This window comes from Dama dama, chromosome 8 (assembly GCF_033118175.1).
Source record: "Dama dama isolate Ldn47 chromosome 8, ASM3311817v1, whole genome shotgun sequence".
Taxonomy (NCBI): Eukaryota; Metazoa; Chordata; class Mammalia; order Artiodactyla; family Cervidae; genus Dama; species Dama dama.
In genome coordinates, this window is record NC_083688.1 from 44,994,570 (window position 1) to 45,012,681 (window position 18,112).

The 18,112-nt window shown below is 42.0% G+C and overlaps 1 protein-coding gene and 1 pseudogene across 1 annotated transcript in view; one reads left to right on the top strand and one right to left on the bottom strand.

The window, feature by feature from the left end:
- The window catches only part of LOC133060987 (aldehyde oxidase 4), a 78,999-nt gene extending 73,435 nt beyond the window's left edge, over positions 1-5,564 (bottom strand). The window contains exons 1-2 of the mRNA XM_061149039.1: positions 5,511-5,564; positions 3,298-3,355 (exon numbers count right to left, since the gene is read on the bottom strand). Of these exons, the coding sequence (XP_061005022.1) occupies positions 3,298-3,355; positions 5,511-5,564 (112 nt within the window). The remainder of the gene's footprint in view (positions 1-3,297; positions 3,356-5,510) is intronic.
- Positions 3,214-5,037, top strand: LOC133060989 (biogenesis of lysosome-related organelles complex 1 subunit 1-like; annotated as a pseudogene).
- Positions 5,565-18,112: the final 12,548 nt, after the last annotated feature.

Here is an 18,112-nt window from a genome sequence, read left to right on the forward strand (position 1 = left end):
AATTTTGACTTTTCACTCTGTTAGACCTTAAAGCAGATCTATGCTTCTTGTTTTAACATTGCCTTGAGTGCAAAGTGAAAGGTTGATTCAACCAGCTGCTTTGCCCTCTGGTTACCAGACAAGTAGTTTGATGCCTCCTTCCTCCAGTCCCAACAGAAGTGCCTGATTCAGGCAGTTTCTTCCATGTTCTGTTGACTCATCCTAAAGCTCTTCGCTAGGTAGGGTGACCAGACAAAATATAGAACACCCAGTTAAATCTGAATTTCAGATAAAAAATGAATTATATTTTAGTGTAAGTGTGTCCCATGCATTCAAATTCAAATTTGCCTGGGCATACTGTATTTCTATATGCTAAAGCTGACAACCCTACATAAGTCAAATACAAACAATAATATATCAGAAGTTTATTTTTTGGTTTTTTTGGTTCTTTAAGAAAAGAACTCTCTCAGGGCCCCAAGATGCACAACACTATGGGGATATACAGAAGTTACCCTGAGACTAAATGCCCATGGCCAGCGTGTGCAGTTGACCCTGGAATTTCCACTGACTTCTGGTCATTCACCAGTAAGTGATTGAGTTTTGCATGCCAAACTTGACTCTTTGCCTCAAGGATCTCACTCCTCATTCATCTCTTGCTATACCCTCCCACCCCCACCCCCCAAAGCTTTATATCCATTGGAATAAACTGCTTTCAGTTCTTCTAAAGCAATATATTATCTTGCTTCTGCACCCCCACACCACCACCAAGAATACCCTTTCCCCCATGAATTCCCCTTTCCCAGAAACTCCGACACAACCCTTCTCTCTTCCTTCCTTGCTCAAGCCTGGTGGGAGGGCCCTGTCCGTGTTCCCACTACACGGCACTCATCACACCCGCTGTCTGTCTCTTCATGCACTAGACTGAGGGCAGAAGCTGTGTCTTCCAGCTTACTTCTGCACACGTGGTGCTTGGTAAAATTCATCTACTGAATGAAGAGTTGTTTCAAGAACTGCAAGGTGTTAGGGTTGGGTATGTGAAGGGTGTGGGAAAGTGAGGACAAGTGTTTAGGATGTTTCTGACCCATCCCATTTCTCCAGTTTTATCCTAGAGCCAGGATCTCACAGTTGCATTAAAGCAGCTTCCTAATGACACACCCTCTTTAACCCATGTAGCTGTGGGACATCAACCCTTGCTGGTGCAGTATCTTGTTTTTACAGGTCAGGTTGCTTAACAGCAGGCCGGGATCTGTCATGTAGAAGGAGGGGTAACATGAGGTTGCACCCCAGCAGGTCTGGGCCGCGTAGGTGGGTTGCCATTTCCTTCTCCAGGAGATCTTCCTGACCCAGGGATCAAACCCAGGTCTCCTGCACTGCAAGCAGACTCTTCACTGTGTGAGCCACCATGGAAATGGGAGGCTGGGGCTGATTCTGTCTAGGGCTCTACCAGCCTTGCTTACCTGGGAGCCCATGAATTTTCAGCTTGTTCCTAATATAGAGTTTCTTCACTTTGGGAGTCTAGAGAAAGCATGGTAAAGTGTGGCACAGATGTAGAAAGGTAAGAAAAGGGAAGTGATAGTGTATGCTGACTAACACAGATTTTAAAGCTGGGAAAATGGGAGGTGGCAAAACCAAGGAGGAAGGATTTGGCCTGTTTGGTTTTTTTTTTTTTTCTCATTTATTTTTATTAGTTGGAGGCTAATTACTTTACAATATTGTAGTGGTTTTTGCCATACATTGACATGAATCAACCATGGATTTACATGTGTTCCCCATCTCGATCCCCCCTCCCGCCTCCCTTGTTTTGTTTCAACTGTAATCCCAATTCCCTGAATAGTGAGTGCAATGGGGACACTGAGGGGCAGTATTGGCTAGAGTAGTAGAATAATGGGGGTAGGAAACCAGATTGAAATGTTAAATAGTGAGAGATGGAGTCAGCAGAGAAATGAGACATTAGGTACACACAGTTATTAGGTAAGTCTGGCGAGGAAAGGACCAGGAGAAAGGAAGTCACGCTTCATGTTTTTGGATGTGCATGTTGGGAGGCCAAGAGCCAGAAGCAGAAGGAAATGAAGATTCTGGAGAGAGGACTGTCTGGCACACCATCAATTCCTCAGAGCTTAGTACAGTGCCTGGTTCTCAGTAGACACTGAATAAGTATACTTATTTTTAACTTATTATTTGTTGATTTATCTATTGGCCATGTGGCTTGCAGGATCTCATTTCTGTGACCAGGGATTGAACCCAGGCTATGTCAGTGAAAGCCCGGAATCCTAACCACTAGGCACCAGGAAACTTCCCCCCAAAATCTCCAAAACATTCTGAAACAATTGTAGTCTCATAAGAAGTTGCAAAAATAGTACAGACTGCCCTATGGACCTGTTCCCTAGTTTCCCCCAATGCTGACATCCCACAGAACTATAGTGCAACACACCAAAACCAGGAAACTGACATAGATATCATACCGAAAACAGAAAACCCAAGGCTAGAGTTTCTTCAGATTTTGCCACTTCTGCATGCTCTCATACTATGTGGTATACCCAGCTCTACGCAATTGTATCTCATAGATCTGTGTAACCACTGCCACAGTCACTCTCTCCTGCTACCCTTTTATAGTTACACTCAAGCCCAAGAAATTATTTTTGAATATTTAATCAAGGTGCAGGAGGAGTGAGATGTGAAAAAGAGTCCAGATAAGAAGTAAAGATCTGGAGTGCATTAGTTATACAATGGGATTTTGAAATAGGCTTATAAAACCTTATTTTCTCTGATAAGGATTATCAAAAGGCATAGATGACAAGTCAGTGAAATGCCCTTGTGGGAAGGTACACACATTGTCATTGTCAGTGACATGTACCCTTGAGCAAGCAGCTGGACTATTTAATCTTTTGTTTGGCCTGCCATGTTGGATCTTAATTCCCCAAGCAGGGATTGAACCCATGCCCCCGGACATGGAAGTCTTAATCACTGGACCACTGGGGAAGTTCCTGGCTGGACATTTTCACATTCACCCTGCTGAATATAAAACCATCATCAAGGTGACCATGGGGCTCAAAAGTCAAAAAGTTATTTCCAATGTTATCCCACTCATGGTTCACTGGATGATCATTTTGGTTTTTCCCAGGCAAAAAATACAATGAATATGGCACGAAGCTGTCATTTTTAAATGCATTCTCTGAACTCCAACTAGACTGTGCAAATTGAACACAAGGTTATTTATCTAGAGCAAATACAAAAGGAAGAATGACTTCCTTTAGAAGTCTTAGCATGTTTTCTTTTTACCACCAAAGCCAGATTAATTACAGTAAAATAAAAGGATATGGATTTTCCTCAAGTAGAATAGTAGATTTACTTCAGGATCAGCATTCTTCTCTATGACCTACATTGTGAAATAAGAAGGGATTTTAGGAAGATAATACCATCGTGTTATGGCAATCCTATCTGTTGTTTTGGGGGCATGTTTTTGAAAGGTGCTGGCTTCACAAGGACCAAAAACAACAAAAGAAGCCTCTTCTAACACTGGAAATAGAATTCTGGAGAAATAATGGAACACTGTTTCAATGTCTCTGAACTTTCTCATATATGTGACAACTGTAAATTCTGGATAATTTTTTCCCTTACAGCTACTCGGAGAGGATCCAGATGGGGAAACAGATTCCAAAATTGACTCAAGATAACTCAGCCACATGAAGTCATGAAAAAGCTTAGCCAGAGAAGGTTCTCTAAGGGAGTCATAGGAGAGTATGCTATGAGGGAGCCCCTGCTGCCCCCACCAGCTCCCCCTGCCCCCTGAAACGGACGTGCCTGGGTGAAGGAAGAGCTTAAGGGGACAGGAATCTCCCTTCTGCCTCTCAGGGCACTCCAGGCTGCTACTCCCAATAGATCGAAGCCTGCACATGAGATAAAGTTATCTGTCCTCCCCAACTCAGGCAGCATCTCTGCTGGGTACAGTCAGGCAAGATTAGAGAGGAGAACTGGAGGAAACACATTAGGAAGGGGCGCAACATTGAAACTAGAGACACAGGACCTTATTCCACTGAAAGTGTTTTTGATCACCCCAGAAAAAGTAACAAACCACATTATTTTTCATAACTGCCTCCTATTTTCAAGTCTCCTTTTGAGTCCTCAGGAGATTCACTCAGCCAGAGATGAGCTCAGTGCTCCCCACTCAGAATCTCAGCGTGCAGAGCAGGCTGAGCGAAATGTCATCACAGAAGCAAAGCATTACACCTAGACTGCTTTAACACCCTACCTGTGTGGCTACGGAAATAATTTCCAAGGTGGAAGCAAGATGGGGGTTGGGAGTGATGGCCTGCAAGCCAGGACCACTGCCCCTTCCTCCTGTGTGCCCCTACATTGAGGGGACACAGCCTGCTGACACTATTCTGTGTTATAAAGACATCGATGTTCCTGATGCAATATTCCAGGTCAATGTTTCTCAACCATTCTAATTGCCGGATCATCGTCACACTTGATTTAGTGCTGTCTTCAATCATGATATTGCTCCAGGCTCAAAGTAGCAGGCCGGGATGCTTTAGCCTTGAGGGTCATTGAGCAGCCTGAAAGTATTTATTAGGGCAAAATAAAACCCTCCTTTGCTATTATTATCCTCAATGTCATATACTCCTTCTATTAAAACAGTGTTGTTGGAGGGGGCCGGATGCGCCCTGTCCCCAGCCCACCGTGACCATGCTGTCCCACCTGCTGAAAGAGCACCAGGCCAAGCAGAATGAACGCAAAGAGTAGCAGAGGAGGCAAGAGGCCATCACTCCAGCCACCAGCCTGACAGAAGTTTTGGTGGATCACCTCAATGTAGGTGTGGCCCAGGCCAACAGGAGCCAGGGAAAGCTGGACCACAAGGTGAAGACCCTACAGATTCAGGCTGCCCCGTCTGCCAAGCAGACAGGTCAGTGGATCGGGACGGTGGAGAACTTCCACTAGGCACTCAGGAAAATCGGGGATGTGCAGAGCTGGGCTCAGAAAATCGAGCTGGACATGTGCACCATCGCCCCTGCACTGGAGTACATCTACAAAGCGCAGCGGCAGTCGGCCCCCTCCTAGCCCAGCTGCCCTCCCTTCCCCTCATGCCTCCTACCTGCCCTGGGTGGGCAGGAGGGAGGCCGATAGCCCATGAATAAAACACAAGCCTCCAAAGGAAAAAAATAAATAAAATAGAATAGCATTGCTAAACTCAAGCAGAGCTAACCTCCATGTAATGGGAGGACGACATAGCTTTTAATGCCTGGGTCAGAATTCACTTCCATTGTAATTTAACAGATAAAGATGAGAGTTCCTTACTGATTCCAAAAGAAAAGAGCAAACTAGCTGGAGGCTAATTTACACTCCCAAGCTTTAATCATTTTGCACTAAACCCTAAACTAACGACCCATGGTCAAGTTCATACTACTACATGTGACTTGAAAAAGACAGAAAAGGGAGTTTAAATAAATCAGAAACAGCATCAGTAAAAGAAAATCAGCTTGGTTTTTATCTCTGACATATGAAAATGCATATTAATCATATCATAAACTTACCTTTCTTCCATTCACAAAAAAAATCAACTCATCAGAATCGGAAAGGGAAGGCATTATGGCAGAAAAAATACCTCCACCAGGATAGAGGGTTATTGTTTTCTTGGAGAGCAGATATGGTAGGGCAAAAATCTGGATGCTTATCAGCCTTGGGAAAGCCCAAGCTGCCAAAGCAGGAAGAGAAGAGGTGACTTATAGCCATCCTGGCAGACGAAGCACCAACCAGAGCTCCCGGCCCGCCCAGCCCATGAGTGCGCCCTTCTCCTCCCTTCCATGTCAGTCAGGTCAGTGATTTTGGCAGTCCCCTTTGAAATCCAAGACTGGTTTTACTGGGGGAAGGTGTTTAACATCAGGAATGAAAAAAAATAAAAGAGAGTTTTAAATAGACTATTTTTTTTTAACTAATCAAGCCATCAATTAATTCAGTGCTATTAAAACTCATGACACTTTCTTAGGTTTTTCTCCAGTTGAAGGGCAAAGGGAGATTTTGCTATGTACATACCTTCATAATTTCTTTATAAAGACTTCATAAAAATGTGTCCTTAACTTGCATTAAGTTGCAAGAATATAACTGCAAGTATATTCTCTTAACCTGTTTTTTCATACTCACTTGCTTCTCTGAATTTAAAGGTTAAGACATCAAACTACTTAAAACCAGAAGCATGTGCAGGAGCTTGCTATGGGCTGGAGACCCTTTTCAGGATTCCCTTAGGCCTACAGCAGCTTGATAAAGTGTTGTCATCTTCTCTTTGCTGCTGCTGCTAAGTCGCTTCAGTCGTGTCTGACTCTGTGCGTCCCCATAGATGGAAGCCCACCAGGCTCCCCCGTCCCTGGGATTCTCCAGGCAAGAACACTGGAGTGGGTTGCCATTTCCTTCTCCAATGCATGAAAGTGAAAAGTGAAAGTGAAGTGGCTCAGTCGTGTCTGACTCTTAGCGACCCCATGGACTGCAGCCTACCAGGCTCCTCCGTCCACGGGATTTTCCAGGCAAGAGTACTGGAGTGGGATGCCATTTTAGAGATGTAGAAACCGCAGCACAGAGACGTCAGGCAATTTGTTCAGTGCCACACAAGCAGTGATGGCAGAGTTGCTCCAGAGTCCGTGTCTTTGACCTCCTTCCTGGGCTCCAGATGGAAACACGGTAGGAAACAAGACTGGAAGGGTGGCCAGTGGTCAGAGTCTGGGCCAGAGCATGCAGGGAGGCCTGGCAGGCATGATGAAGGTTTTGCTGAACTGTCTAAATATGATGGGAAGCCACTGGAAGGCTTTTAGTAGGGGTGACAGGGTCTCGGTTTTAAAAAGATGGCTAGGCTGTTTGCAGAGAATGAAGGGTACGGACATGGGAGAGAGAAGAGAGGTAATTAGAAGTTATGATGGTGGCTCAGCCAAGGATGATGACGTTTGGACTAGGGTGCCAGTTGGGGGCAGCAGTAAGAAGGGCCCAGATGTGCTGACAAATTGGATGTGAGGTGTGTGTGTGTGTGTGTGTGTGTGTGTGTGTGTGTGTGTGTGTGTGAGGGGTGGAGTCAAAAATGCCTCTACCGCTTTTAGGCTGAGCAGGTGACTGGGGCTATCTTACATGTCAATTTCTATTTGGATAGTAAAAGTTTGGGAACTTAAACAAACACACAAATGAAGATGGTGGGTAGGTTGTTGAATATTCAAAGTCCCCCATCTCCTTGCATCCTGTATTGAGGAAAGGGAAGGCTCCAGGTTTGGGGCAGACTTTCCCTGCAGAGACTCCAGTCTTCCTTCCAGCCCCAAGCTCGGACCTCACCAACTGGGCAGGCTCCCCACTCCCCTGCCTCATCACCTCCATGGCTCCTATTCACATCCATCTGCATGCTGCTTAGCAAACAGGGATTTGAAGGATGAATAGAAGAACAAATAAAGGACATTTCATCACAGGGACCACTGTGTAAAGTCAAGGAAGTTTGAAACTGTTTATTATGTTTCAGAGATTTACAAGAAGTTTATTTTATTCTTGTGTATGAATTGCATGAGAATGAGTGAGAGGAATATGAGTATCAAATAAGATGATTCATTTACTAAAAAATATTTGTGTGCCTGACAAGATCACTGTTCTCCTGGATCTCAAATGTGTGTGTGTGAACTGTAAAGTACTAGATAAAATGCCATGTATTTCTAATATGATGGGATAACAAACAACTAGAGAAATAAGTTAACTTTAAGAAATGAATAGTAAGTGATATGATAAAGACAGGGGGATGATACAAATGGACTTAAAAGACTAGCTTAGTTTTGGATAGTTAGCACTAGGGTGCCTTCTTCAATTGAGTCCAAAAGGCCAACCCACTGAGAGAAGGCACAAGAAAAGAGTTCCAAGTGACCTTAAGGAAGAAATGAACTTGTCATGTTGAAAAGCAGAAAGAAGGCCAGCGTGGGTGTGTGCAGAGAGGAAGATGGCATGAGAGAAGGTCAGAAAGATGACATGGCCGGGGGAGGAGTTTGCACGTTTCTATGTGGGAAGGGATACCATGGAGAGTTTTGAGCTGGGATGTGATATGGTTTATATTAGATCATTCCACTGTATAGAGAAATGAGTTATTACTGCTAAGAGGGTAGCATGGAGACCAGATCTGAAGCTATTGATGGGGCTGATGGAGAATCAGACTAGGGTGTAGGATGGTGGCATCAGAGATGGAGAGAAAAGGACAGAATTGGTATGAATTCTGGGGGCAGAATCCACTGGGTAGATGAGATATGGGTGGGGGTAAAACAAAGAGAGGTCTTAAGGATCAGTCCTGGGTTTCTGGCTTGAGCAGCTGGGTGAACCATGGGGCCATTTGCTGAGACAGCAGGACAGGGTTTGTAACACTGGGGAGAAGGGCAAGGGAGCCAAGAGTCTTTTGGGTCTGTTCAATGTGAGCTGCTTATTTGACTTTCAAGTGCATATGTCCATTGGGTACAGAAATCTAGAAGTCAGAGGAATCATCCAGACTGGAGACCATCAGCTCAGAGATGATAAGCACAAGCTACATGGGAACTGTAGAGTATTTCTATTGTGGCAGGAAATATTAGCTGATGTACTTCCACCTTGCCACCCCTTTTCCCATTTTCAGGCATTGGGGAGGCCATGCCACACTCCCAGGCTTCAGAGTGGAGTTCTCAGGTCAGGAAGCAAAGACAAATGCAGAAATGCCAGGAACAGACAGGGATGTCAAGGCAAGTGTCCTTTCCTAATACCACTGTCCCAAATCTCCTACAGGGACTTTGTACTGCTGGGTTTTCTCTCTGCAGGACCGGGTTTTTGCTGCCAGCTGGAACCGTGCTTGAGATAGAATTAAAAAAAATATGAGACACAGAATAAGTTTTGGTTTCCCTGGAAGGCTGGTACCACATTACCCTAACAGAGTAATAAAGTTTTCACTGCCTGTAAAATAGAAACTGAAGAAGGAATTCATAGGGCCTGGACTCCATCTTAGGACTGTTCATGCTGATCATGCTCGGCCACCTCTCCAATGGACTCTGAATTCTGTGTTCAGTGCCTATGATAATGACAACAGAAGGATAAGACCCCTCTGGACAGGGGAATCTTGAAGATCGTATCCAGGTTACTCATAGTCTAAGAGAACACATACACTAATCACCCCTTCCTCCAGACAGGCCATAAATTTTTCTGTACCTGTTGGAGTATAACCTTGTGCTTATTGATTATTGGCTAATTGTTTAACTGTCTGAGCACATGGCACATGAGTGATGGAGTTACTGGAATTGTATTTACCCTTCCTTAGTTTATGTAAGTCTCAAGGAATTTGGGGTGGTGGGTTTGGACATGTACACATGGGGTATAAAAGATTGTCACAAATGCTGGTCTGGGTCCTTGGTTAAGAGGAGACTCTGCCTTGGGCCCGCTGGTGTAATAAACTGCACTCCACTATCTGCATTGCCCTTCTGAGTGAGTTTGTTTCCCAGAACGCATGGCTACAACAAAATTACTGCAGCTCTTAAATGCCGGGGCAATTTACCCCCTATCCTTTACCCATCAAAATTTTATTTTATTTTATTTTTTTATTTAATTTTTTAATTTATTTTAATTTATTTATTTTTTCATTTATTTTTATTAGTTGGAGGCTAATTACTTTACAATACTGTAGTGGTTTTTGTCATACATTGATATGAATTAGCCATGGATTTACATGTATTCCCCATCCCGATCCCCCCTCCCACCTCCCTCTCTACCCGATCCCTCTGGGTCTTCCTAGTGCACCAGGTCCGAGCACTTGTCTCATGCATCCAACCTGGGCTGGTGATTTGTTTCACCCTAGATAATCCATCAAAATTTTAAGAACTGTGAGGGCATCTGACTGCAGGTGCCTTCCAGCCCATGGCTTGGCTGGCTTAGTTTCACCACTGATGGAGCATGCTTGGTAGGAAGACCCAGACCAGCCTCCTGAGTTGTATTGGCAAGTCCAGGTCCAGGCTATTCTGCCATCTTTTCCAAACAAACAGAGCTACAGTGTCTGCCTGGTGAGTAGAAATGTGTATATATAGAACACCAACTGTTCTTAAAGATTTAATAGCACAGAGTTCCTCCCAGAGCCTATTTAAGCTTGTAATAATACAGAGATGTGGTTTCTCCCACCATGTGAAAACAGGCAGTTACACCTTGGAGTTAGTTATTTCTTAAGCTCTTGCCTTATCAGTAGGCGTGGATCTTGTTTAGTCAAAGATGTAAGACTATGGCCTTCTTATCCTCCCTGGAAATGAAGGTCATGTTGGGAGCTGGGCTGCATCACGGGCCTAGAAACTTCATCATGGAAGCCCTCTCTGGAGTTTGAAAGCACCAGCTGTTGAAACACACATGTGCCACTTGTCCATGTGTAACAACTCAAACACCCAGACAGAAACCGATAAGTCAGACTAGGGTCAGATAGGTGGGTTTGCTGTAAGGGCAGTCAGTTGCAGGGCGTGACAGAATTAGGAACAATCAGTCTTTCTGGACGTGCTGTGACGAGTTATAGATTTTAATTAACATTCTCCAAGAGATACAAAGACTGGAAAACACATTATTTTTGGCTACTAGACTATTTTTATTTCTTGGCCACACAGCACACAACATGTAGAATTTTAGCTCCCCTTTCAGTTCAGTTCAGTTGCTCAGTCAGGTCTGACTCTTTGCGACCCCATGAACTGCAGCATGCCAGGCCTCCCTGTCCATCACCAACTCCCAGAGTCCACCCAAACCCAGGTCCATCGAGTCGGTGATGTCATCCAGCCATCTCATCGTCTGTCGTCCCCTTCTCCTCCTGCCCTCAATCTTTCTCAGCATCAGGGTCTTTTCCAATGAGTCAACTCTTTGCATCAGGTGGCCAAAGTATTGGAGTTTCAGCTTCAACATCAGTCCTTCCAATGAACACCCAGGACGGATCTCCTTTAGGATGGACTGGTTGGATCTCCTTGCAGTCCAAGGGACTCTCAAGAGTCTTCTCCAACACCACAGTTCAAAAGCATCAATTCTTTGGTGCTCAGCTTTCTTCGTAGTCCAATTCTCACATTCATACATGACCACTGGAAAACCATATCCTTGACTAGACGGACTTTTGTTGGCAAAGTAATGTCTCTGCTTTTTAATATGCTGTCTAGGTTGGTCATAACTTTCCTTCCAAGGAGTAAGCATCTTTTAATTTCACGGCTGCAATCACCATCTGCACTACCAGGGATCAAACTTGTGCCCCCTGCATTGGAAGTGTGGTCTTAATGGCTGGACTGCCAGGGAAGTCCCAAGACTGTATTTAATGCCACTTGGTACACGGAACTGAGGGAACCGAATCTGCTGGTACACAAATTTGGTCACCCAGGACCAGAACATGTCTTTGGATCCTAGTGTAGTTTGTTGGAGGGACAACCAGTCATGTTCCATGGGCAGATCCCATGAGGGTCAGCACTGTTCATCATGGGCACTTTCAGCTCACATCCCCTTTCCTGCATCTCAGGACCAATATACCTGCAACCCCAGGATTCTGCCCTCTGCTGGGCTGATGCATCCCAGTTTAGAGGGCCACAAAAAAGTTTTTTTCTTTTACAATCAGAAGAAAAAATCAATATAAACCACCCTGGTTTATAGTTATGTACCAATGCAGTTGTAAAATATAATTTCTAATTTTTGCTTATGGAACGAGCCCACAAAAGGCAAAAGTTCCCCAAACAGGCTCTATCCTGTACCTCCTTCCTCAGTTACAGGGCACACTCTGAGAGGCAGGTTGAATTTAGAAGTTTTTGCAACATGGCTTGCCCATGGACCTAAGCCAAATTCTTCAACTCTGCTTTTAATAAAACTGGTAGAGCAATTTGATCTTCATCTGTCTAATTTCTCTTGTTGTTCAGCCGCTCTGAATCCAGGCAGCCTCTTCAAAACCCCAGCATGTTGGCTAATCATTTCAGTCACACATTTCCAGCTACTTATTTTGCTGGGTCAAACTCATTATTTTCATGAACTTCTACATGGCTAAGTGTTATTCTTGACACTTTCTGATTCAACTAAATTTACCCAAATGACAGTCTCACTGTGGTCACCTGGACTCTTATGGTTTGGGTGTCTCTCCAGCACATGAAGCATCCAGACAAGTATGAGCCTTTTGGGATCTGATTCAGTAAAGGGGTCTTTGTGTTTGGTTGTGCTCATCATAACCTTGGCTCTAATGGCCAGGTTGAAAGTCTCCCAAAATGGACTTCTCTTTTCCATTCTAGTCCCTCAAACTCCTTTCCACACTGCAATTGGAAGGATCCATTGAAAACACAAATCTAAATATGTCAGCATCAACTGTGTGCCTAAACCCTTCAGTGACCTGCCCTGTATTTGGAAGAAAGCAAAGGTGCTAACCTGGCACTGCCTGGCATGCTCTCTATCCTGCTGACAAGCTCCCTGCACAAGCCTTCTTCCAGTTGCTGGCCCACAGCCAGAGCCCCACCTCAGAGCCTTCAAGCACACTCTCTATTTCCTGGCACCACCTGCTACAGTTCTTGCCCAGACAATGCCCCCTTATCCTGAGGGTGTGGCAATGCTCTTGCTCTCTCAGAAAGCTGTCGGACCCCCAAGTCTCAAAGTCCCAGATATTACCTTCATTGACTACTTTATATTTCTTCTGGGCACTTATCAAGGCCTACAATGACATTTGTGTGATTATTGATTAATGCCAGTCTCTCCTATTGAATCATAAACTCTATGTGGGTCTGTCTTGTTCACCATGTGTTTCCAATGTCTAGCACAAAGCCCAGCTCATCTATGACTTTATAAAGACAAAGGCTACGTTTCTAAAAAGGACTAAATTCATACTGTAGTGAGCTTTATGCTAAAGATTTTAGAGTGGACTACTATCCTGTTCTTTCTTACTCAAGAACTGATAATAAGCCTATGCACTGTGGCTCAAAGAATGATCCAAGTTCTTTCTGGACCTTTTTCTGGATGATCTAAGGTGTTCTTGTCCTCCTAGGAGTCTTATTTCAGGGCTCTCAGTGCTCATTACAGACAGGTCCTAACTTGTTCAAAGAAAAGTCTTTAAGTATAAAATCCCGTTCAGTGATGTCTACTGAAGTCTTGGCTTCTCTCCAGTTTGCGTCACAACTTTCTGGATGGCTGTTTAATTCTTTAATGAAAAGGCCTGCATGATGCTGTGGCTTTGTTTAACCTCAGCATCCTTTTATCTGTATTCTCTTTGGTAGCTTCATTCTTTCTGTAGGAATGGCAGTGCCTTCATGACTGTGCACTGGTGAGGGTACCTACATTCTGGAATAACAGTAAGAGTTCATTTTATTGAGTGCTCACTGTGTGCCAGACACTGTTCTAAAGCATTAGCTCATTCAATTCTCAAACCAATTAGATAAGGATTATTATAATCCCCACTTACAGGTCTGAAAAATTGAGGCAGGAGTATTCACCACTAAGTACCAATTCCTCCCTAGGGACTTGTGGATACCATGACATTTCTGGGCAGCTTCATTATTTCTTCACTGAAAGAAATAATTAGGGAGTGGCTTGGGAAATCTGTCTCCTCTCCTGCTCCCCCGGTGACTGGGTGTTGTAGGTAGAGAGTGGGGTATGGAATTTTCTTCTGGCTGTGAAATAACTGCAACCTTGGCCAATCACTCTTTCTCAAGTAGGAGCAGCTTCTCTTTGCTTGGCAAAAAGAGAACTGGAATGCATACATGGGCTGTAAATGTTAGATGTTTAGAAGTGGATAACCCTTTACAGTACTGGTCATAATAGGAACTCAAAAATGACTGTTGGGTGAAGAAAATAGTATGAGTGGGATGGGTTCCTCAGTTTTCTATATTGAAATCCTCCAATTTAGTGGAAGATAAAGAAATAGTAAGTCTACCCAAGAAGCTAATATGTCAAGGGATGAGGGCAGAAAAAGATTATCAGAGCAGATCAAGTAAGGCATTTCTTGCTAGTCTTCAAAGAACCTTCTCAACCAGAGAGGAGCTGGGTTTTCTTGCAGGAGTGTGCTGCCTGGGCATTTACTTTCCCTCTCTCTGTCATTCTGGTCTCCTAATGCTGACCTGAATCATGTACCCTATTCAACAAGCCAAACTTCTTGCCAAGTTAGTAACTGACAGACTCAGTCCTCCTAATCTGTCCAGTCATTTGGGCCCTTTTACTTCCTCTTCCTATTTGTGGTTTGTTTTCATTATTTTTCTTTACTCTTTAATGCATGTCTCATCCATATGCTCCCCATCCCCCCATTCCAGTTTGTTTCTTATTTCATTTTCTATTTATTTTCCCTGTAAACAGTCATTAGTGATCACAATGCAATCAAATTGGAAATTAATGATAAAAACACAAATAAAAGACATCTAACCACAGATAAATTTTAAAATTAAATTCTTAAAACTTTGGTTCAAAGAAGGACTAAAAACAGAAAATAAAGACATAACAATAAATGTCAATGAAAAAGTTATATGTCAAAACCAATGAGATGTGACTAAAACTGTATTGGGGGGAAATTCTATAACCTGAAATGTTTTATTTTTAACCTAGAATGATTGAAAATAAAAGCACTAACCTTTCAACTCAACAAGGTAGAAAATAAACATAAATCCAGAAAAAGCAGGAAGAGGGATATAACAAAGATAAATGCAGAAAAAAATATTTAGAAGATGTGAAAAGTGTTGAAATGATAAAAAAAACTTTTTGGTGAAAATCTAGTAATTAAATATTTAACAAGTCTGCTCAAGGGAAAATATGAGAAGATTCAAATAAACAGAATTAGGAATAAGAACTAGGATATAACCATTATATTCAGCTTCATGCCTAAAAATCTGCATTGCTCATGTTATCAAAAATTTAGTACACATGTTCTTCAGTGTAGTAGGACAAATGCACTTCAATGGAAAAAATAGTTGATTATGAAATATAGATACTATGGAAAACAATTTAGCCATTAAAAATAATGAAGGACTTTGGTTCAGGATTAATCTTTCCAATGAGAATTCCTGGAGTCTTCTCTCCTCTTCCTGGCCTCCCTGTGTCCAATTTCCTTACTTTGGCCCACTCACTACAGATTTTCCTATAGTTAGTTCTCTTTGATGATGTCACTGGTATCCTTAACACCTTTTCATCACAAAATCCAGCAAATCTTCCACATGAAGCTCTTAACCACTTGCTAATCACCTTAAGAACATATATTTTCAGAGGGTGTGTATGTATGTTTATGAAATATGAGACATAATCATTTCCCAGAAACTGACAGCTGGATATAATGAATGATTCAGCAAAAATTACAAAGCGAGTCTTATTAAGTACCCAGAAGCAAACTATGAGGCTTAAGGTGGGTGAGACATGTGAAAACACTCTGGAAATTCTACAGTAACATGCAAATATTGGCTATAATTATTGTCATTATTATTTTCTTTGCTATAGTTTCAACAAAACTCCTGACTACCTGCACTGTATATAAACTGCCTCCCTAATTTCACACTCCTGCTTAGTCTTCCACCCTCTTCACTCTTCACATGACCCTCAGACAGCAGCTCTAGTTTTTGAAAATGGATGCAAAAGAGTGCATCTCAAAAGAAAAAAGTGAAAAGAAATGAGTGAGAATTCAAAGAGGATTTATTGAACTGAATGGATTTATGGTGATGCCATGAGCAAAATCAGCTTGTTTGTATAAATTACAGAAATTTTATAGAATAATGTTTGATACTAGGCATTATTCAGTATTTGGACATTTAGGTTAGAATACTACAGACTGGAGAATTTTTAAATATGCTTCGGTTATTAAAAATATTGAGTGTTTATGCCTTTTGAACCTAACCTATAAGAATACTGGCTGCAAATATTTTGGCCACTCTCATCTTAACACAGTAGATCTGTTTTAATAGTGAATACAACCAATATTCATTTTTGAGCGCACACACAGGGGAAAAAGAGTCAATAAATAGAATTACTTTGTTGAAATTATGGTGGCAAATATTTCCACAGGTTCTATGGAATTATTTCTATGGTTCTCTTAAATTCCCTTTCATTTTAGAAGGTGACTCTGCTTTACCTCACATTTTATTGAGTGAATTAATAATTCTTTGATAACTAAGAGCCTTAGAAAGTCAAGCAAGTTGCCAACAAACTTATGCATTAAAATAAATGAGTATTTGCTTTCACAATCATTATGGACTATCATTCATCATACTGCTATATTTAATATAGAATAATGATAAAAGCTCAAAAAAAAAAAACTTTTCAGCATAGCATCTTGTACATGAACCAAGAACTTCCAGATGTTCAAGCTGGATTTAGAAAAGGTAGAGGAACCAGAGATCAATTGCCAACATCTGTTGGATTGTTGAAAAAGCAAGAGAGTTCCAGAAAAACATCTACTTCTGCTTTTTTGACTATGCCAAAGCCTTTGACTGTGTGGATCACAACAAACTGTGGAAAATTCTGAAAGAGATGGGAATACCAAACCACCTGACCTGCCTCCTGAGAAATCTGTATGCAGGTCAAGAAGCAACAGTTAGAACCAGACATGTAGCAACAGATTGGTTCCAAATTGGGAAGGGAGTATATCAAGGTTGTATCTTGTCACCCTGCTTATTTAACTTATATGCAGAGTATCATGTGAAATGCCAGACTGTGAAGCACAAGCTGGAATCAAGATTGCCAGGAGAAATATCAATAACCTCAGATATGCAGATGATACCACCCTTATGGCAGAAAGCAAAGAGGAACTAAAAAGCATCTTGATGAAAGTGAAAGAGGAGAGTGAAAAAGTTGGCTTAAAACTCAACATTCAAAAAGCTAAGATCAAGGCATCCAGTCCCATCACTTCATGGCAAATACATGAGGAAACAATGGAAACAGTGAGACACATTATTTTCTTAGGCTCCAAAATCACTGCAGATGGTGACTACAGACACGAAATTAAAAGATGCTTGCTCCTTGGAAGAAAAGCTATGACCACCCTAGATAGCATATTAAAAAGCAGAGACATTACTTTGCCGACAAAGGTCTCTCTAGTCAAAACTATGTTTTTTCCAGTAGTCATGTATGGATGTGAGAGTTAGACCATAAAGAAAGCTGAGCACTGAAGAACTGATGCTTTTGAACTGCAGTGTTGGAGAAGACTCTTGAGAGTCCCTTGAACTGCAAGGAGATCAAACTATTCAATTCTAAAAGAAATCAGTCTTGAATATTCATTGGAAGGGCTGATGCTAAAGTTGAAATGCCAATACTCTGGCCACTTGATGTGAAGAACTGACTCAATGAAAGAGACCCTGATTCTGGAAAATACTGAAGGCAGGAGGAAAAGGGGACGACAGAGAATGAGATGGTTGGATGGCATCACCAACTCGATGGATATGAATTTGAGCAAGCTCCGGGAGTTGGTGATCAACAGGGAAGCCTGGCATGCTGCAGTCCATGCGGTTGCAAAGAGTTGGACATGACTGAGTGATTGAACTGAACTGATAGCATCTATTTTAGATGAAGAGGTGTATGCTAAGACCTGCCAAGTCTTTAAATCATTCAGAAAATCAACTTGTGTTCTCAAGTCCCAAACTTTAGGTAACAGCATTTAGAATCAGTAAATGAAATCTAAAAGGAAAATTCAGAAGACAAGGAATATGATTTAAAAACAGTAAAAAAAAATTAAAACTATTAACTATAATTTGCTGCAAAGTAGTTTCTGTTTTGACCATTTAATTTATTTTTCAAGAATTTTTTAACTTTTATAAGCTTGTTTTCTCTCTTCCATTGTTTTTGTTGATAAACTGAAAGGATCCCTAATTCTTTCACATACCAAAGCAGAGACTAAATGTACACAATCTTTACTCTAGCTAAAAAGAAACTAAACTGTTTTTTCGATAGAGCAGTAACATAGGGAATCAACATATCAAATAATGACAAATATTCTTATTTAAAATATTCTTCTAGAACATATATAGATGGATAACAGGCACATGAAAAGATGCTCAACATTGCTTATTATTAGAGAAATGTGAATCAAAACCACAATGAGGTATCACATCTGCCAGATGGTTATCATCAAAAAAATCTACCAAGAACAAATGTTGGAGAATGTGGAGAAAAGGAAACCTTCATACACTGTTGGTAGGAATGTACGTTAGTGTAGCCACTATGGAAAACA